This window comes from Salvia miltiorrhiza, chromosome 4, assembly GCF_028751815.1.
Source record: "Salvia miltiorrhiza cultivar Shanhuang (shh) chromosome 4, IMPLAD_Smil_shh, whole genome shotgun sequence".
NCBI lineage: Eukaryota > Viridiplantae > Streptophyta > Magnoliopsida > Lamiales > Lamiaceae > Salvia > Salvia miltiorrhiza.
In genome coordinates this window covers 21,410,929-21,432,512 of record NC_080390.1, presented here as the reverse complement: position 1 = coordinate 21,432,512, position 21,584 = coordinate 21,410,929, and the positions used below count along the sequence as shown (strand labels likewise).

The window sequence follows — 21,584 nt, the reverse complement described above, 5'->3', positions numbered from 1 at the left end:
CTTTGGTAGAATGTTGGTCAACATTCCATTTTTGCTGCGATTGAGCTTGTGTTGTTGATTTGTGGATGTTTTTCGTTTAAGGGTAATAATTGTCGATATTTTTCGTGTTTTTGTGGCTAATCTTCGTTTTCTATCGGTGGATTATGGGGTAATGATCTGTTTCTGTGATGATTGGGTTTGCACTGTTAATTTGCGGCTATGATTCGATTGAGGGTGATAATTATTGGTGTGCTCCATGTTTTCTTCGACTAATCCTCGTTCTATGCCCTGTTTAGCGCGTTATATTACTAATCCGGCTGATTGCCATGGTAACTCTATTGTTTTTGGGTTTTGCGGTTAAAATAGCACACGATCGTGGTAATTTCGGGTTATGATGTTCGTTTTCTTGCAAATTCCTTGCTATATATCATGCTTAACGTTTTGTGCTAACAAGCTTCTTGGTGGTTGTTCTGTTTATGTCTATATCTGGATATCTTACTTTGGTTCTCTGGACACTCTGTTTCTTCTGCCGGATCTTGATAAGAGTCTACAGGGGAAATTTCTGTTGTTCGGGCTCTGTTATTTTAATCTATACCCTGGGTTTATTTCCCAGTGTATAGAGTTACCTTGAGGGAATTTTTTAACAGCCTCTGCGCCGGTGCTTGGAATTTCTCATATTGGGTTTTCAATCAGTAAGGGAGGATCTATTCATTGGCCGTATGGATTCTTTCTCACTTTGTTTATGTGCAGGTACTATGGGATCCTCTGATGCTCACCGCAACTTGGAGAAGGAGTTCGATTCTGCTGCTGTCACTACCGAGGTGCCTACCTCAATGTTCAATGGCCTTCAGGGTAACCCCACCTTCACTGTGCCACCGGGTTTTCAGGCCATCTCAGCCACTCCGACAACAGGGTTGAACGTCAACACCCAGAGGTTTGCTCTGGTAACACAGGGCTCTGATCTGCCAAACTTGGCCCCCACGTCTGGAGGGGGGTCGCTTAACTTCGGGCTGGCGGAGCAAATGATGGCTTTACTCAGTGATAACACTCATGTTTCGATGGTTTTTAATGTTCATATGATGTTAATTTTATAGGAAATTGAGTGTTGGATGATTGTTTTGTGCTTAAATTGCTTTATCTTGTGAAATATGTTACTTGGTCGTACTTTGATGATTTTTGCAGAAATATTGAGTTCGAATTTGGAAAACTTGTCTGAAATAAAAGTTGTAGATCATCTCGATACGAGTTTGTGAGCGCAAACGGTTCGTAAATCCGAGTTCGGACGAGGAAGATATGGCCGAAACAAGAAAGTCGCGCGCAGCAGTGAATAGTGCCCGACGGGAATTTCCGAATTTTCGGGATTTTGCGGGATTTTTGGATTTTATCAGTATTTTCGAGCTCTGTACTGTATTTATCCCCTGTGCCTATAAATAGGTCATCTTTTGATTCCCAGCTTTAGTTTTTCAGTTCCCAAACTTTATTTTCTCAGTTTCATAGCTTTAGATTAGTATTGCTTTCCAGTTTTTACAGCTTGGATTGGATTTCCACAAGATTGAAGATTCAAGCCGCTACAATTATTTTATTCAGAGTTTTATTTAATTCAGTTCTTTCAATTGAGTTCTCATTAATTATGTTTTTGCTTTATTTTATTATGTTTGGCTAGTTCTTTTATCTGAACCTAGGGTTTGTACATAGCTATTCAATTATGTGTGTATGATTTATTGATATCAATTTGCCCTCCAACTTGTGATTCATGATTCCTGGTGCTTAATTTCTTGTGAATTATTTGGCCAATAATTTACATGTCTAGCTGTTCAGTTTGAGTCTTGAATGCGATAATTGTTCAGCCGATTCAGGAATGCATGATATAGTGTTAGCCTTGAGTCTTGATTGCGACAGGTGAAAATATAGGAAGCTATTCTTTGTGTACGCTTGGGAGCTAATTTATTCCTTGGAGTCTTGAATGCGAAAAGGGATTAATTAATCTACTTTCATAGGTGTTCGTTAGAGAAGCTTGTGAATAGTTCTGTGATCTCTCATCAGGGTTGGATTAAAATTGGTAATTGAATCAATAGGTTAAATGCATGTAGTTGATTAGTAAAAGTACATCCCTAGGGTCAGAGCTTTCCTTATATTTGAGTTAATTATCATAGTTTACATACTCTTTAGTTTTTATTTAGTTAATCTTAGTTCTTAATTCATCTTCATAATCGTTTACCTGCATACTGTGAGAGTCTGTTTAGGAGATAGCTAAAGTAGTTTCGTTGTGTCAGTCCCTGTGGATACGATACTTGGTTACCAATTTGTGCTACAATTGCACCGTGTTAGTTGCGGTAATTTGTTGCTAATAATTTAGTGATCAACTTTTTGGCGCCGTTGCCGGGGATTGATTAGAAGTTGCTTTAATATTTCCGATAGGACTTAGTAGTACTTCAGGCGTTTACTGTTACTTTTTACTTGTATTTTTCTAATTCTCGTTTTTTTTTCAGGCACTGCATACGATGGATACTGCTGAACAGATTCGTGCTCTACAGGAACAGCTGCAGCAGTTATTGGATGCGCAGAAAAAGCTAGAGGAGCAGAAGCAGCCTCCGATTAATGAGGCATTCATACCACAGTATATTTACTAGGAACCTCCACGTGTCAATGTGTCAATAATTTCGAGCTGAAGACTGGTTTGATCACAATGGTCCAACAGAACCAGTATGGAGGGCACGCGATAGAGGACCCTAATGCGCATCTGGCGCATTTTCTGGAGCTATGCAGCACGGTGCAAATGAATGGTGTTCCCGATGACATTATCCGTCTTCGTCTTTTCCCTTTCTCACTGCGGGATAAGGCGAAGTCGTGGTATCATACGCTGCAGCTGGGAGAGAATATCGTGTGGAAGGATTTGGCTCATGCATTCCTACGCAAGTTTCATCCGCCTGGCCTTACGTTGAAATTGAAGATGGACATCGTGCAGTTTCAACGGTACGAAGGAGAAAAGCTAGCGGAAATTTGGGAGCGGTATCAGGAGAAGCTCAGAAAGTGCCCAGGCCATGGATTTGATGAGGGCACACTCGTGATAATGTTCTATAATGCCTGTGGGGAGCGTACAAGGATGCACATGGATACAGCTGCAGGTGGCTCCCTACTTCAGAAAAGCAGTTCTGACGCATGGAACATTATTGATAGTATGGCTTCTACGAGCTACCAATGGCCATCTGAGCGAATTCAATTGAAGAAGGTTGCAGCTGCGTCAAGTTCTGATCCTATTGCAGCAATGGTGACTCAACAAGCAGCGATGGCTACACAGCAGACAGCGATGGCTACACAGCTGGCAGAGTTGACTACAAAACTTGGTGAGTTGAATATTAGACGTCCTGAGCAAGCTGTGATAGACCCATCAGGCATGGAAAATGTCAATTATGTGGATGGCAGAAATTATGGGAATTTCCAGCGAGGACAGCCAGGAATGTATGGCAGAAGTCAACAATTTCAGCAGGGTCAGCAGCAGTTCCAGCCAGGAGCACGCCCGCATCCTAACCTTTCTTACGGCAATCCGAACAATGCTTTGCAGCCTCCACCTGGATTTTCTGTGTCTAGCGGAGGAGTTATCAATGAGCCAAAGAAAGATTCGATGGAAGACATGATGAAGCAGGTGTTGGGATAGATAGGTAGTTTGGAAACGAATGTAGGTGCGTGGAAGACCAACATGGAGACCCAAGTGAGTCAAATAGGAAATCATGTTTCATCACTGTCTAAACAAGTGCAGATGTTGGAGACTCAAGTTGGTCAGATGGCCAACCAAGCAGCTGCGCAACACACACCAGGAAAGTTTCCTAGCAACACTCAGTTCAATCCGAAGAGCCAACATCAACAGCCTCAGCAAAATCAGCAATGTCATTCCATACGGGTGGTTGATAATTCAGTTGAGGATGAAGAGCAGCGGGACGGCAAGAATGGAAAGGAAAAAAATGTAGAGATTATGGAGGAAGATGACCTGGAGACGATTATGTGCAATTCGCCGCCTACTTCTAAGGTATCGTCGAATACCTCTGCTGTTAAGAAGCCTATTCCTACTCCTACGTTTCCCAGGCCAATGTACAAGCCTGTAGCACCCTTCCCGAATAGCCTGGCAAAGCCGAAGATGGATGAGAAGTTTTTGGAGACATTTAAGAAGTTGGCTGTGAATATTCCTTCCGTGGAGATCTTGAGAAACAAGCCAAATGAGGTGCAAATTGTGAAGGCTGTGATGGAAAAGAAGAGAGCATTCAATGAATTTGAGGAGGTGCTCGCAGTGAAGGAGTATCAGTTACCTCCAAAGAGAGAAGATCCAGGCAGCTTCAATATTCCTGTGAAGATTGGAAAGTCGTTGTTTGAAAAAGTGATGTGTGACACTGGAGCAAGCATAAATGTCATGCCTCTCAAAGTTTATAGGAAGTTGAAGCTGGGGGATTTGAAGCCAACCAACAAGACAATTCAGCTTATTGATAAGTCTTGCTCTAAACCTCTAGGAGTTGCGGAAGATGTGCTTGTGAAGGTGAGTGAATTTTTCTTCCCAGTCGACTTTGTAGTGTTGGATATTCCGGAGGATCCAAAGATGCCTTTGCTGTTAGGGAGACCTTTCCTTGCCACATGTGGAGCAAAGCTAGATATGCAAAGGGGGACGATGACATTGGGAGCCTATGGGGAAACTGTGATTTTCAAGAAACCTCCACCAAAGGAAGTTCCCCAGAATTAAGTGATAAATTTGGCTGACAGTTTTCTAGCAAATTCGGAGGATGAAGAGGTTGAGAAGAATGAGCTGCCCAAGTATGAAGCCAAGAAAAAGACTCCAAAACCAAAAGAAATTCTGACTTTTGAGATGTGTTTGTTTTTGGAGCATGATGGGGGGGTCTTTGAAAACCCATACCCCCAAGAAGAAGAAAGTGAAATTCCGGATTTTTCGGAACAAGAATGAGAAGGGGGCAATGCTTGTGGAGGATGTCCGAGCCAAGAGAAGTGTTTTGGTGGAGAGGGCACCCAAGAGTAGAAAAGCTTTCCAATGGTTAGAGTGCTGTTTCCGACCTCCATGAGTTTTTGAGGTATCGTCGAGCTCTAGACGTTAAATTAAGCACTTGTTGGGAGGTAACCCAACCGTTTTTGTTTTGTTTCTCGTTCTTTTAGTTTCGTTTTGTTTCTTTTTGTTTTGTTGTTTTGTTTGGGGTTTTAGTGCAGTGTTGAGCTTGGAAGATGAGGGAACTCGCGCTTTGTTCATACCACCACCATGGAGCATATTTTTCTATGAGTAGTGACACACATATCATCATCCCTCCAAACTTATTTTCGAACTTATGTTCTGTAATAAGTTTGGGGGAGGGGGGTGAGAGTAGATATGTGTATCACTTTTATTATTTTTGTTGGCTTTATTGTTTTATCTTGCTTGGTTGGTGGTGTGTGTTTGTTTTGTTTTTGAGTTGGTTATTACTCCATTAGATTTCTGGTGAGATGCCAATGATGATTTCTGTGAAAAAAAAAATGAATTTGATTTTCTTTGATGATTTAAGCATAATTGGAACTAATTTGCATAATTCTAGAGTGATTTTGACCTTGACTTTTGGACGTTGAATAAACCTGTGAGATTTTGAGCCATAACTGTTTATCATACACAGTTTATTCTTTGTTGTGAGTTTTGTCATGCATATGTAGTGATCTTCTAGAACTTGCCATGGTTTCTGTGTCGAGGTTGCTGTTGTGCCTAGGGATGGCAGTGGATCTTGGACCCGGTCCAGATCCGTGGATCCAGATCCGATTTTACGGATCTGGATCTCAATTTTTTGGATCCGTGGATCTGGATCCGGATCTGGATCTCATTTTATAAAACGGATCTGGATCTGGATCTTGAAATTTGAGATCCGGATCCGACCCAGATCCGACCCGTGGACCCGATTTTATTTAAAATATATTATTTATTTATTATATTTATTTTATTAATAGTATTATATATATTAAAAATTAAAAATAATAGAGAAAGTAGAATAACTTTAAAAATTGAAACCCTACTTTCCAATTCTAATTCTCCCTCTAACCTCTCTCGGTTCCTCTCCCAAATTCCCAATCTCCCTCACCCGCCGCTTCAGTCACTCTCCCTCAATCCCTCGCCCGGCCGACGCCCGCCGCCTTACCAGTTCGCAGCCCACCGCCTCATCAGTTCGCCCGTCCGCAGCCGGCAAAGGCGGAGACCTTCTCCGATTCATCCGCCATCTTCAGACCTTCTCCAGTTCGCCGGTGCGACTCTGCGTGCTGCCCATCACCATCTCCGGCCGCCGCCTGCGTCCGGTCGCCGCCAGACTCCACCGCCTTCTCCAGTTCGGCAGAATCCTTTTTATTTTATTTTTCTTCTACTTCTATCCTGCAAGTTTCTCTATGTTCCATACTGTTTTCGAATCTCTGTGAATGGGGAAATGATTTATGTGTGCTTTGAGTTTTAAGTCTATTGCTGCTTTACAAGAATTTTATGAAATTAAGTCTACTGCTGCTTTCGAATCTCTGTGAATGGCCAAATGGAGTTTTAGAAATGATTTATGTGTGCTTTGAGTTTTAAGTCTATTGCTGCTTTACAAGAATTTTATGAAATTAAGTCTACTGCTGCTTTCGAATCTCTGTGAATGGGGAATACAAGAATTTTGTTCATATAGTTGGGTTTGTTTTGAGTGGATTTATATCTCCATTTTATGAAATTATTTTTGAATTTAATTTGAAAATAGTAGATCCATGGATCTGGACCCGCGGATCCGCGGATCTGACGGATCTGGATCTGGATCCAAAATTTTTAGATCCGTGGATCTGGATCCAGATCTGGATCTGGTATATGAAAACGGATCTGGATCTGGTATTGGCCAGACCCGGTCCAATCCGGCCCGTTGCCATCCCTAGTTGTGCCCAGGATTAGGAGATGATTTTAGGCCATCTTTTGTTAGCCACATTTTTTATCCCAAACACTGTCCTTGAAAAAATTATCCTTTGTTATCCACTTTGAACCTATTTAGCTTTTATTCTTTAGCCGGATGATAGGGGGTGATGAAGTATATGGGGATCTTTGTGTGGTGAATATCATAGTGGTTCATGAAAAAGAAGGGATGATATTGTGATACTATTTACTCTTATAAGCTCTAGAAAAGTTGTGGAAAGAAAAGAAAAAAAAAGAAGAAAAATAGAAAAAAAAGAAAAGAAAAAGAAAGAGAAAAAAGTGTGAAGTCGAGTGTATATTGAGAAATTTGTTAGAAAATCGACTTCGTATGTTGGAAATAAATGGAGAGCATAAAAGAGGGTGGTTAGTTCTGCATTGTGATGATTAAATCCCTTGAGTTGTGTTGATTATGGTGATATAGTTGGGTGGAAGATGGAATTTATTCCATACTTGATTTGTGATTTGTGAAGCTATAAGGTTGGTGTTCTTAAATTATTTTGAGTCACTTAGCCTATATTTTCCTACCTTAACCAATGTCCCTACATTATAACTCAAAGAAAAAGACCTTTTTGATCTTAGTCTTGGCACACTTTTAGCGATGGAGATTGTAGACGATTGGCAAGCTTTTGGTAAGTGATCTATATTGCATTGAAATCGATGAGAGCATACACGTCCTATTCCAGCAAATTGAGAGTTGAGTGATACACATACCTTGTGAGATTCAATTGTTTGGAATGTCAAGGTTGATTTTGCTATAGGTTGTATTTATTGGTGAATTTTGTGCTTAATTATTGAGGATTTGAGAATTTTATCATTCTTTATCTTTCGGAGGCATCGATGAGCTAGATTTCTTACCCATTCGTGTTATTGATTGTGTTCTTCTCATTATTCGAGGACGAACAATGGATTAAGTTTGGGGGAGTTGATAACACTCATGTTTCGATGGTTTTTAATGTTCATATGATGTTAATTTTATAGGAAATTGAGTGTTGGATGATTGTTTTGTGCTTAAATTGCTTTATCTTGTGAAATATGTTACTTGGTCGTACTTTGATGATTTTTGCAGAAATATTGAGTTCGAATTTGGAAAACTTGTCTGAAATAAAAGTTGTAGATCATCTCGATACGAGTTTGTGAGCGCAAACGGTTCGTAAATCCGAGTTCGGACGAGGAAGATATGGCCGAAACAAGAAAGTCGCGCGCAGCAGTGAATAGTGCCCGACGGGAATTTCCGAATTTTCGGGATTTTGCGGGATTTTTGGATTTTATCAGTATTTTCGAGCTCTGTACTGTATTTATCCCCTGTGCCTATAAATAGGTCATCTTTTGATTCCCAGCTTTAGTTTTTCAGTTCCCAAACTTTATTTTCTCAGTTTCATAGCTTTAGATTAGTATTGCTTTCCAGTTTTTACAGCTTGGATTGGATTTCCACAAGATTGAAGATTCAAGCCGCTACAATTATTTTATTCAGAGTTTTATTTAATTCAGTTCTTTCAATTGAGTTCTCATTAATTATGTTTTTGCTTTATTTTATTATGTTTGGCTAGTTCTTTTATCTGAACCTAGGGTTTGTACATAGCTATTCAATTATGTGTGTATGATTTATTGATATCAATTTGCCCTCCAACTTGTGATTCATGATTCCTGGTGCTTAATTTCTTGTGAATTATTTGGCCAATAATTTACATGTCTAGCTGTTCAGTTTGAGTCTTGAATGCGATAATTGTTCAGCCGATTCAGGAATGCATGATATAGTGTTAGCCTTGAGTCTTGATTGCGACAGGTGAAAATATAGGAAGCTATTCTTTGTGTACGCTTGGGAGCTAATTTATTCCTTGGAGTCTTGAATGCGAAAAGGGATTAATTAATCTACTTTCATAGGTGTTCGTTAGAGAAGCTTGTAAATAGTTCTGTGATCTCTCATCAGGGTTGGATTAAAATTGGTAATTGAATCAATAGGTTAAATGCATGTAGTTGATTAGTAAAAGTACATCCCAAGGGTCAGAGCTTTCCTTATATTTGAGTTAATTATCATAGTTTACATACTCTTTAGTTTTTATTTAGTTAATCTTAGTTCTTAATTCATCTTCATAATCGTTTACCTGCATACTGTGAGAGTCTGTTTAGGAGATAGCTAAAGTAGTTTCGTTGTGTCAGTCCCTGTGGATACGATACTTGGTTACCAATTTGTGCTACAATTGCACCGTGTTAGTTGCGGTAATTTGTTGCTAATAATTTAGTGATCACTCAGCTATGCTAATATGCGTCAGGCACTGGGAACTCCGATGCTGTCTGTCATCCCCACTGTAGCTCCCTCGGTTGGAGCGGCCAACCCGCAGGGCACTGAGGCCCCACCTCCCGCTGCTCAGGAGGCAAACATTTTGGCAATCAACAAACAGGCTGTGATGCCTGGGGAAATGCAAGGGAACCCTGCTGACAGAGAACTAGCCAGACCAGAGGGGAGCCGTGTTAGGCTCAACAGTGTTGTCAGGAAGGAGAGGGTTGACGAGTCTGATAGTCAATCTGTCTCCCTTGTGTTTGAGGAAGAGAGACCGAAGGAGAAGGCACGGTTGAAAAACCAAGTGTCACAGCTGAAACACCAACTCGAGAATTTGGAAGAATCGTTGAGGGAGAAATCCCGGAGGGACGACAGGGGACAGAGGTCAGAGCGGTCGTACAGAGCAGAGAAGTCCCATCGTCCAGAGAAATCACGGTACACCGAAGGAGCAGAGGAAAGGGAGCTGGAGTATTCCTCTGGCAGGCCAGGGCATAGGGCTCACAAGCGTCACGGCCATGACGCGCCAAGGGACAGAAGGAAGCAGGGAAGATACAAGGAGGACAAAAGGGCCAAGACTTCAAGGTTTCATTCCATCAGCAACCGTAGTCCTTTCTCTGATGATATTTTGGCAGACACTTTACCCAGGAGCTATAAACCCATTTCGCTAGACTACGATGGCACCACCGACCCAGAGGTCCACCTCAATCGGTTCGAGGGGTTGGTCACACTGCATATGTACACTGAGGGCATCAAGTGCCGCATCTTCTCCACTACTCTCACTGGACTAGCCCAGCTATGGTTCGGAACGCTCGCCCCCAATTCTATTCACTCCTTTGAGGATTTACAAACTCGTTTTCTACGACAGTTCGCAAGCTCGCGAAGAGTAGGGAAGTCAGCTCTTTCATTGATGGATATCAAGCAGGATCAGGGTGAAACATTGCGGGAGTACACTGCAAGGTTTAATCTCGCTGCTCTGGAGGTGCCAGAGGCAGAATCACATATAAAAAATTGTGCCTACGTCAGAGGGCTCAAGCCGGGGCTCTTCTTTGACGAGCTATAGATCCGACCAGCAAGGGATTTCGACGATATTATGGCAAGGTTGTCAGGCTACTTACAGTTGGAGGATGCCAGGATGGCAAGAAAAGCTGAAAACGACAAACACAAGGCTAAAAAAGCCGAAGAAACACCAGAGAGGCAGCAACACCAGGATAGGGCCCCTTCCAGAGGATTACCCCCGAGGGTACCTCCCACCCAGGCAGAGGGACCACACCGCCAACAACGCACTGTGAATGAAGTTACTCGTTTCAACGAGTACACCCCTTTGAACAAGACATCGGAGGAGATCTTCCATCTGATCAAGAATCAGCCGTTTTTTAAGGCGCCTGGGACTTACCGAGATGGGCAGCCTCAACAGGGACCTAACAACAAACTATGCGAGTATCACAATGCCTATGGGCATTTTACCAAACACTGCGGGCATCTGAAGCATCAGTTAGAGCTTTTGGTGCGGACAGGTAACCTGGATCAATTTATAGTCCGAAGGAACGAAACCCAGGCACAGAGACCAGAACAGAGGCATGTTACTTAGATGACACGACAATTTGTAGACTGAATACTCTTTTTTCCCACAGGGGTTTTAACGAGGTTCGGGGCCATGATATCAATAAAATTGGATACATGGTTCTAGGGAATTCCCTGGTGTTGTCTAGTTCATTTCTTATTATCGTTTTTTCAAATTGCATATTTTACTTAACATGTTCATGCAGAGGCATTGCACATGTCACCAGAGGGGGGAGTAGGGTGTATACCCGTAGTCCCCAATTTACAAATTCAAAATTGCTTCTCAGCAAGTCAAGGGAAAAGCAGAGGGATGCTATCGTAAGCCACGAAAGTTGGTTGCACCCCCAGGGTCTTCCATGCTCCACGCAGAGAAATGGAACGCGGAATTGCTTCTTAGCAAGTCAAGGGAAACATAAACAGCCAAGAACAACGCTCGAACGAGGGGAGGAGTAGAGGGATCACGCTGCCATCAGAGCAGAGGGATCATGCTGTCACCAGAGCAGAGGGATGCTACCGTAAGCCGCGAAAGTTGGTTGCACCCCCAGGGTCTTCCATGCTCCGCGCAGAGGCTACTACTTAATCGTAAGCCGCGAAAGTTGGTTGCGCCGGCCAGGCCCTCCATGCTCCGCGCAGAGTATAATTTCTGTTCAACCGTAAGCCACGAAAGTTGGTTGCACCCCCCGGGTCTTCCATGCTCCGTGCAGGGTATAATTTCTGTTCAACCGTAAGCCACGAAAGTTGGTTGCACCCCCCGTGTCTTCCATGCTCCGTGCAGGGTATAATTTCTGCTCAACCGTAAGCCACGAAAGTTGGTTGCACCCCCCGGGTCTTCCATGCTCCGTGCAGGGTATAATTTCTGTTCAACCGTAAGCCACGAAAGTTGGTTGCACCCCCCGGGTCTTCCATGCTCCGTGCAGGGTATAATTTATGTTCAACCGTAAGCCACGAAAGTTGGTTGCACCCCCCGGGTTTTCCATGCTCCGTGCAGGGTATAATTTCTGTTCAACCGTAAGCCACGAAAGTTGGTTGCACCCCCCGGGTCTTCCATGCTCCGTGCAGGGTATAATTTCTGTTCAACCGTAAGCTACGAAAGTTGGTTGCACCCCCCGGGTCTTCCATGCTCCGTGCAGGGTATTATTTCTGTTCAACTGTAAGCCGCGAAAGTTGGTTGCACCCCCCGGGTCTTCCATGCTCCGCGCAGAGTGTTCAAGCTTGGAGGGGAAGCAGCAAAAGAATGCTTGGATGGGAAGCAACAACAAAATCCTCGTCAGAGGAGTCATCAAAATCCTCGCCAGAGGAGTCAGCCAATATCCTCGCCAGAGGAGTCATCAAAATCCTCGCCAGAGGAGACATCAAAATCCTCGCCAGAGGAGTCAGCCAAAATCCTCGCCAGAGGAGTCATCAAAATCCTCGCCAGAGGAGTCAGCCAAAATCCTCGCTAGAGGAGTCAGCCAAAATCCTCGCCAGAGGAGTCAGCCAAAATCCTCGCCAGAGGAGTCAGCCAAAATCCTCGCTAGAGGAGTCAGCCAAAATCCTCGCTAGAGGAATCATCAAAATCCTCGCTAGAGGAGTCAGCCAAAATCCTCGCCAGAGGAGTCAGCCAAAATCCTCGCCAGAGGAGTCATCAAAATCCTCGCCAGAGGAGTCAGCCAATATCCTCGCCAGAGGAGTCATCAAAATCCTCGCCAGATGAGTCAGCCAAAATCCTCGCGAGAGGAGTCAGCCAAAATCCTCGCCAGAGGAGTCATCAAAATCCTCGCCAGAGGAGTCAGCCAAAATCCTCGCTAGAGGAGTCAGCCAAAATCCTCGCCAGAGGAGTCATCAAAATCCTCGCCAGAGGAGACATCAAAATCCTCGCCAGAGGAGTCAGCCAAAATCCTCGCCAGAGGAGTCATCAAAATCCTCGCCAGAGGAGTCAGCCAAAATCCTCGCTAGAGGAGTCAGCCAAAATCCTCGCTAGAGGAATCATCAAAATCCTCGCCAGAGGAGTCATCAAAATCCTCGCCAGAGGAGTCAGCCAAAATCCTCGCCAGAGGAGTCATCAAAATCCTCGCCAGAGGAGACATCAAAATCCTCGCCAGAGGAGTCAGCCAAAATCCTCGCCAGAGGAGTCATCAAAATCCTCGCCAGAGGAGTCAGCCAAAATCCTCGCTAGAGGAGTCAGCCAAAATCCTCGCTAGAGGAATCATCAAAATCCTCGCCAGAGGAGTCAGCCAAAATCCTCGCCAGAGGAGTCAGCCAAAATCCTCGCTAGAGGAGTCAGCCAAAATCCTCGCTAGAGGAATCATCAAAATCCTCGCCAGAGGAGTCATCAAAATCCTCGCTAGAGGAGTCAGCCAAAATCCTCGCCAGAGGAATCATCAAAATCCTCGCCAGAGGAGTCATCAAAATCCTCGCCAGAGGAGTCAGCCAATATCCTCGCCAGAGGAGTCATCAAAATCCTCGCCAGATGAGTCAGCCAAAATCCTCGCGAGAGGAGTCAGCCAAAATCCTCGCCAGAGGAGTCATCAAAATCCTCGCCAGAGGAGTCAGCCAAAATCCTCGCTAGAGGAGTCAGCCAAAATCCTCGCCAGAGGAGTCATCAAAATCCTCGCCAGAGGAGTCAGCCAAAATCCTCGCCAGAGGAGTCATCAAAATCCTCGCCAGAGGAGTCAGCCAAAATCCTCGCTAGAGGAGTCAGCCAAAATCCTCGCTAGAGGAATCATCAAAATCCTCGCCAGAGGAGTCATCAAAATCCTCGCCAGAGGAGTCATCAAAATCCTCGCTAGAGAAGTCAGCCAAAATCCTCGCCAGAGGAATCATCAAAATCCTCGCCAGAGGAGTCATCAAAATCCTCGCCAGAGGAGTCAACCAAAATCCTCGCCAAAGGAGTCAGTCAAAATCAGCAGAGAGGTCATTCAGATTTCAACAAAGTCAGAAATCAACATCAACACCAAAAATATACACCGCAGTTGGAGATCCGGGAATGCAAATTTAACATCAACAGGTAACAAAAGTAACACGAAATACGAAGGAAAGAAAGAAGCACAAGCAGGGAAGAAACTTCATTTAAACATGTGCAGGAGGCAGAGTTGTACACCAAAAACCAAAAGTAAGTATTGAGTTTTTTACAAACTAAGGGGTTACAAATTTTTTTTGACAAAGTCAGGAGGGAGATCAAAGCCATCAAGCGAGAGGGACATAAGAGTCTTGAGCAGGAGCAGAAAAAGTGAGAACAGTGGCAGAGGAATCCGGGGGGGGGAACAGCACTTGCAGAGACCTGGCCAGAAAAAGCTCCCTCTGCAAACACCGGCAACAGGCCAACCTCCTTTATCTTAGGAAGACGGGTCTCCACATCCAACAGCTTCGCAGCCTCTTGTACATAGGAGTCAGCCAAAATCCTCGCCAGAGGAGTCATCAAAATCCTCGCCAGAGGAGTCAGCCAAAATCCTCGCTAGAGGAGTCAGCCAAAATCCTCGCCAGAGGAGTCATCAAAATCCTCGCCAGAGGAGACATCAAAATCCTCGCCAGAGGAGTCAGCCAAAATCCTCGCCAGAGGAGTCATCAAAATCCTCGCCAGAGGAGTCAGCCAAAATCCTCGCTAGAGGAGTCAGCCAAAATCCTCGCTAGAGGAATCATCAAAATCCTCGCCAGAGGAGTCATCAAAATCCTCGCCAGAGGAGTCAGCCAAAATCCTCGCCAGAGGAGTCATCAAAATCCTCGCCAGAGGAGACATCAAAATCCTCGCCAGAGGAGTCAGCCAAAATCCTCGCCAGAGGAGTCATCAAAATCCTCGCCAGAGGAGTCAGCCAAAATCCTCGCTAGAGGAGTCAGCCAAAATCCTCGCTAGAGGAATCATCAAAATCCTCGCCAGAGGAGTCAGCCAAAATCCTCGCCAGAGGAGTCAAAATCCTCGCCAGAGCAGTCAGCCAAAATCCTCGCTAGAGGAGTCAGCCAAAATCCTCGCTAGAGGAATCATCAAAATCCTCGCCAGAGGAGTCATCAAAATCCTCGCTAGAGGAGTCAGCCAAAATCCTCGCCAGAGGAATCATCAAAATCCTCGCCAGAGGAGTCATCAAAATCCTCGCCAGAGGAGTCAGCCAATATCCTCGCCAGAGGAGTCATCAAAATCCTCGCCAGATGAGTCAGCCAAAATCCTCGCGAGAGGAGTCAGCCAAAATCCTCGCCAGAGGAGTCATCAAAATCCTCGCCAGAGGAGTCAGCCAAAATCCTCGCTAGAGGAGTCAGCCAAAATCCTCGCCAGAGGAGTCATCAAAATCGTCGCCAGAGGAGACATCAAAATCCTCGCCAGAGGAGTCAGCCAAAATCCTCGCCAGAGGAGTCATCAAAATCCTCGCCAGAGGAGTCAGCCAAAATCCTCGCTAGAGGAGTCAGCCAAAATCCTCGCTAGAGGAATCATCAAAATCCTCGCCAGAGGAGTCATCAAAATCCTCGCCAGAGGAGTCATCAAAATCCTCGCTAGAGAAGTCAGCCAAAATCCTCGCCAGAGGAATCATCAAAATCCTCGCCAGAGGAGTCATCAAAATCCTCGCCAGAGGAGTCAACCAAAATCCTCGCCAAAGGAGTCAGTCAAAATCAGCAGAGAGGTCATTCAGATTTCAACAAAGTCAGAAATCAACATCAACACCAAAAATATACACCGCAGTTGGAGATCCGGGAATGCAAATTTAACATCAACAGGTAACAAAAGTAACACGAAATACGAAGGAAAGAAAGAAGCACAAGCAGGGAAGAAACTTCATTTAAACATGTGCAGGAGGCAGAGTTGTACACCAAAAACCAAAAGTAAGTATTGAGTTTTTTACAAACTAAGGGGTTACAAATTTTTTTTGACAAAGTCAGGAGGGAGATCAAAGCCATCAAGCGAGAGGGACATAAGAGTCTTGAGCAGGAGCAGAAAAAGTGAGAACAGTGGCAGAGGAATCCGGGGGGGGAACAGCACTTGCAGAGACCTGGCCAGAAGAAGCTCCCTCTGCAAACACCGGCAACAGGCCAACCTCCTTTATCTTAGGAAGACGGGTCTCCACATCCAACAGCTTCGCAGCCTCTTGTACATAGGATTTCTCATCTCTGTACAGGACAAAAAGTTTATCCACTGCGGAGGAGGAGGAAGCAGAATCGTCAAAGGCTGAGGCCGCCAGATCAGAGGGTAGGGGAGGCTCCATGCTGTATTGAGTAAACGTCCGGGTGCTGTTGCCAGTGGGATCCCGTAGCCGGTTCACGAAGCCCACCAGGGAAGCAGAGAAGGCAGGCATATACATGGGAGCAGAGGGCAACGAGTCAGACCCAATCCCAAAGGCAAAATAAGGGAGGGCCTTCTCCAGCACTGGATACCACCACACCGGCGTCTCCGGGGAATTCTCAGGGATCCTCATCAGCTTGTTTATGTCTTCATCCTTGAGGTTCTCCATCAAGGCTCGCAGATCCAGGGTAGCAAGCTGCTCCGGAGACGCCCCCGCCATCTCTAACGCCTTCGTGGCGGATTGTTGTATCACGTAGGTAAAGAGGGGCCCGAAGTCTTCCAGATACTCGGGAGTCCGCTTGAAGGCCTCCAAGGTGCCTTCCAACATCACCCCTAGGAAGTGCTGGCCTTGTGGAGATAAAAAATACTCCAGACGTTGATCTCGCGCCCCCAGGACATAAGCACGGTCCTGAGCCTCCACAAGTGTTTTCCTCCAGCCACGCCTGGCCTCCCGGTAGTCTTTTTCGTACCCCGCCTTGAATCTGATAAGGCTCTCATGACTCTCCCTTGTCACCCTTGTCAGTTCGGAGGCCAGGGACGATTTTTCCACCTCCACTTGGGCCAGCTTGGCCTTCAACTCAACAATTTCTGCCTCAGCTCCGCTTAGACGTTCCACCACCCCGGCGACGTCGTCATCACGCTTGGCGATGTCCGCCTGCTCTTTCTCTCTCTCTTTCTCCAACACATCATAATCGTGGATGCGCTGGATAGCTCCCCAAAGCCGAGACTCCACCTGCAAGGAAACATAACGGATCATGTCAGAACAAAGAAATAACCTTCACCAAAGGAATGATTTTCTTCAGAGAAATGGGTTCCACCAGAACAGTCAAGAGGTCAATAACTTGAATTTTTTAGATAAAAATACAAGCAGCAAGGTACCTGAAGAGCCAACTGGGCAAGTTGACTTGCCAGAGCCCCCCGTGTCAAGCTCTCTGTTTTTTCCTTGTCCTTTGAATGAACACGGACGGACAAAGCATCAATAAACCCCTGCCCCGACAAACTCGAAATCGGGCCAGGAATAGTATCCTCTGACTCATCGACAGGGGGGACCACAGCCTTGCCCTTGCCCTTTCCCCCAGCAGAAGGGAGGACTTTCGAACTACCAGCAGACTTCTTTGCTGGATCCGTGGACTTGCCAGCCTTCTTCAGGCTTTCTTGTCTCTCCTTCTCGCCCACGGAGATCAGAGAGCCCCTCTTTCGTTTCTTCGAGAGCTCGGGAGTGGCGATGTCCTGGACTGAGTCGGGAGAAGGAACTTCACCAGTAATGTCCACAATCTGGACATCTTCCTCACCAGCACCGGATGCACCACCAGTACTAGGGCGTCTGCGCCTATGAACAAGCTTGCCTGCATCAACCTCCTCTGCATCAAATGTGCGTGAGGCTTCCACGTTTCTCTCTGGGTCCTCTGCCACAGGGAGAGTGATGACCATCCCGGACCCAGTGGGTTGTTCTGAGGGGCCCATTCGGGAAGTAGAGCCTCCCGAGCCATGTTCCCCGCTGCGAGCGGAAGAAGCAACGACATCCAAATTAACCCCGCACTGTTTCCTCCAAGACATGTCTGCAAATAAAAATTCTACACCGTTAGAATCAGGGTAACAAAAGTTAATATATTTTCTAACCCATATTTTTTACCTATTGATTTCTTTGGATATAGGGGAAATAAGCCATTGTATGCCAGAGTCGAATTGTTCTCGGCGAGATATTTACATGATAGGGGCTCAGCCTTATTCATGGCATTAAGGTGGGCTATGACACCCAGGTCAAAAGTGGAGGGAGCAGCCTGAGAGGCTGGTTTATAAGTGGTCCGAGGATTATGCCACTCCAGCTCCAAGGCACCGCAATCGCGCCAAGAACCAACAAGGGTACGCACGTAACAGTAATTAAACAAAAAATTCTTGTCAAAAGAATTTAGGGAGGAAATGAAGGAGGTAGGATATTTCTGAAGACCGGCAAAGCTGTACAAGGGACTGCCCTGCATGCGGAGAGATTGGGTCTGACAGAATAGTTTGGCCGTGTCCCCAACACCATGGGCTCGGCAGAGAATATGGAAGGCATATAACCTCCGGATGGCAGAAGGGGCAACTTGATAAAAAGGGATGCGAAAATGATTGCAGACGTCAACCAGGAGAGGAGGAGGAGGAAGCCTTAGGCCAGCGTCTATCTGGGCTTGCCAGATGGCTATTGTTTTGTGGTCACGAAGTTGTTCCGGAGGTTTCGAGGCTTTAGAGAAGGCCTCGAATCTTAAGCCGTCAGGGCAACGACATTTGCTTCTCATCTTTTCCATCGCCGTGAAGCTAAGGCGAGAATCGGGGACAGGTTTGGGGGGTTGGGGAGCCTTTTTAGTTTTCTTTTTGGGTTGAGAGTGACTGGGAGTAGCCTGAGAATCACGTGAGACGGAGGGGGAAGGAAGGATTTCAAGACCCTGAGGCTGGGGGGAGGAAGATGAAGAATCTCGGGGAGAGGGCGAACGCGAGGGCTGGGGAGCGGAAGTGGAAGCCATTATCAGAAATTTTTATCCTAGGGTTTCTAGCACGCTCAATCAGAGCACCAACAAGTACACCACTACACTACAACTAATCACAAATATTGGAAGAAGAGGTTACGCGAATTACCTAGGTCAGGGAAAGATTGATTGTAAATACCGGAATGGAAGGATCGCTGGAAATACGCCGGAACAGGGAGAGAATCGCCGGAAATCGCAAATGAAGGAATTAGGGAAAAAGTGGAGAAGATGAATAGTGGGAAGCAAAATTTCGAAACTGACTAAGTAATGTACGCGGGCAATTACCACTATACGGGATGAATGACGCGTGGCATACGGGAATTAATCAATGGCTAAGAATTTCTACGGAGAGACGAAAAGACGCAAAGGTTAAAAAGTAACCTCGGGGTACGGAAAAAGCACTGTAGAAAGGGCGGGCATTTAATGCTAGTGACGTCATCCACGCGGGCGAATCCTCTGACAAGTTGCATCGTCCCAGAGTGAACTAGTCAGACCAGGGGAGGGAGTAACAAAAACGCAGAGAACAATTTACGGGGCTTACCTTTACTTTCTTATAATATTAGAATTCTCGTGTCTTCATGATTTGCAGGGACCAAGGAAAACAGCACAACGCTGGCTTTAACAATACTTCGCTGGTTGAACACGAAGAATACCCGGTTCAACCAGACTAGAGGGGGGAGTGGTTGATGAGGAGTGATATATGCAGAGTAGGGAAATGATGCAAATCAGAGGAATCGGCCCCACCAGCGGAACGAGTATGGCAGAAGAAGCGCACTCGTCAGAGGAATCATCCTCACCAGATGAGTCGTACTTGCCAGAGGAACCATTCTCACCAGAGGGATCTCACTCACCAGAGGAATCACGCATGACAGAGAAGCCGCTTTCACCAGAGGATTCATCTCCGCCAGAGAAGTCATCTTCGCCAGAGAAGTAGCTCTCACCAGAGGAGTCGTCTTCATCAGCGGAATCGCCAGAGACACGGGAGATTTCCCGCGTGAAGGCAAATTTACCGACATGCCCCTCTATCACGCCAAGTGCATGCTTTAGCACTGATTTTACCATTTTGCCCTCTTATGTAATCTATAAATAGAACCTGAGCTCGTGCATTGTATTTACGTTATCTCTTATTTTCGAATACAACAGCTACTTTTCTCCCGTTCTGAGTTTTTCGATTGTTTACTTTGCCTTCTCTGATCATTCACACTAGGTATAGTCTATATTTATCACTTTGTAGATTAGGTGTTGGCCCTTGATTCACCAGCAGCCTAACAGTAGTAATAAACATGATATTGGCAAAATTGTCGTTATCAATCAACACCTGCTTTTTTAAACAATTGGCAATAGAAATGGAAATAACTAAAGCATCATAATGAGGTTTAAGTAGCTTGTCTGATTCCATAGTTTAGAAGTTGATTATCTGTGTTGGCTTGTTTACACTGGTTTGACCAAGTACATTTTCTCCCGTCCTACTAGATCTAGCTTGCCTGGTATGCTTTTCTGCAGCAAAGTGTGCGATCTTGCTAACTTTTGAACCGCCAAAAATGACATTAACGACCCTCTAATGGTTTGGTGGGTTTGGTTAGGTAACTTCTCTACACTCATCTTGTCTATCTCTTTCTTGCTTTAAGGTGTGTTGACCCTTATATGTTAGAAACTTAGTGAGGTGGCCTTCTTTAAGTAAGTGTGTCACCTCCAATCGCAATGCAATCCTATGTCAGGTGTCTGTGGTCGGAATGGAATTCACACCATTGGGATTTATATCTCTGGTCGGCTGGTGCCCTTATTTTTTCTGGCCACTTGACCTTGTTGCCTAGACTCTTGAGTGCTGCTACTACCTTAGCGGGCGAGATGGAGAAGGCATATTTTGGCAGCTTTTCCATTTCAAGCATGCATGAGTTGGGTGCCCGCTCGTATTCTCTTCTATCTTACTTTGCTTATAAGGTGGTGGATATTGTTCAACACGTCTGTCACGACTCGACCTCATGTCAACCGAATAGTGTCTTTCGGGTCTACATGGTGGACTGACCCTCTGCATGTTATATTGATCATCGTCCCACTTGATCTGTGCTCAATCTTGGATCAACATGGTGGCTATGATCTTGAACGAATAGTTGGTGATTTATGCCTAATTGTTCATATTTTGGGGGATTATTGATGATAATTTGAACTCATATTTTGTTGGTTTTGGTGATTTTGATGAGGAGTGCATTATTTTTTGTAGGAGAGTGTTGAAATGGAGGAAATGTTATATTTAAGGAAATTGAAAGCAAGAAAAGAGAGAAAAGGGGCGAGTACACGCGCCCGCGTGATCTCACCCAGCGGTCGAGCTTTTTTCTCCACCCCGCGGGCGAGCTTCAAAACCCAGCGCCCGAGGCCAATTTGCCAGCGGTCAAGGGCTGGCTTCATCCCGTACCCGAGCACCAAATCCCTAACGTCCGAGCCCCTTTCTCAGCGGGCGAGGGGCAAGTTCAGCGGTCGACGCCACATCCCGCGCCCTAGCTATTTGCCCAAGCGGGCGAGGGGCAAGTTCAGCGGTCGAGCGCCACATCCCGCGCCCGAGCTATTTGCCCAAGCGGGCAAGGGCAAGTTCAGCGGTCGAGCGCCATATCCTGCGCCCGAGCTGTTTGCCCAAGCGAGCGAGTGCCTCGCGCATTCCGCGCCCGATGCCTCAAGCCAGCGCCCGATCTCTCATCACACCCCTCTTTTGCTCGAATTAGAATATGCCACGTGTCCAAATTCAGTAATTAAAAGATAAAGGCGTATTTCTCATTTCGAAGTATAAAAGAGCAGACTTCTCTTTTGCGAGGGTACACTTTGCCGGAGGCAGTCCTAGCCATCATTCCAGACACCAAATTTCCTAGTTAGGGTTTATTCGTTTTCATTCTTACGCCTAGAATAATTTGTGGTTAGAGATTTATTTTTAGTTATCATCAATTACTGTAAGTTTCTATTTATTGCCTAGATAAACTCGGGATTTATGATTTCAATACAGTAGTTGTTATTTCTTTCCGGATGCTCTTTAGATTTATTTTGATTAATAATTTCGTTCGATGTCTAGATAATTGTTATTTTTGTTGCGCGATTATT

General features: G+C 45.3%; 1 protein-coding gene across 1 annotated transcript; it reads left to right on the top strand.

Annotated features, from left to right (window-relative positions):
• Positions 1-734: 734 nt before the first annotated feature.
• Positions 735-10,251, top strand: LOC131023138 (uncharacterized). Its single transcript, XM_057952684.1, has 3 exons — positions 735-1,040; positions 2,469-2,596; positions 9,543-10,251. Exons 1-3 carry the CDS (start codon positions 735-737, stop codon positions 10,249-10,251), a joined length of 1,143 nt encoding a protein of 380 aa, XP_057808667.1.
• The last annotated feature ends 11,333 nt before the right edge of the window (positions 10,252-21,584 follow it).

What these genes read in the sequence shown, in the direction of transcription:
- LOC131023138 (XM_057952684.1), top strand. Translation starts at nt 735, where the DNA reads ATGGGATCCTCTGATGCTCACCGCAACTTGGAGAAGGAGTTCGATTCT. An exon ending in ATAACACTCATGTTTCGATG is followed by an intron (nt 1,041 to 2,468) that starts GTTTTTAATGTT and finishes TTTTTTTTTCAG; the next exon opens with GCACTGCATACGATGGATAC. An exon ending in AATGAGGCATTCATACCACA is followed by an intron (nt 2,597 to 9,542) that starts GTATATTTACTA and finishes AGAATCGTTGAG; the next exon opens with GGAGAAATCCCGGAGGGACG.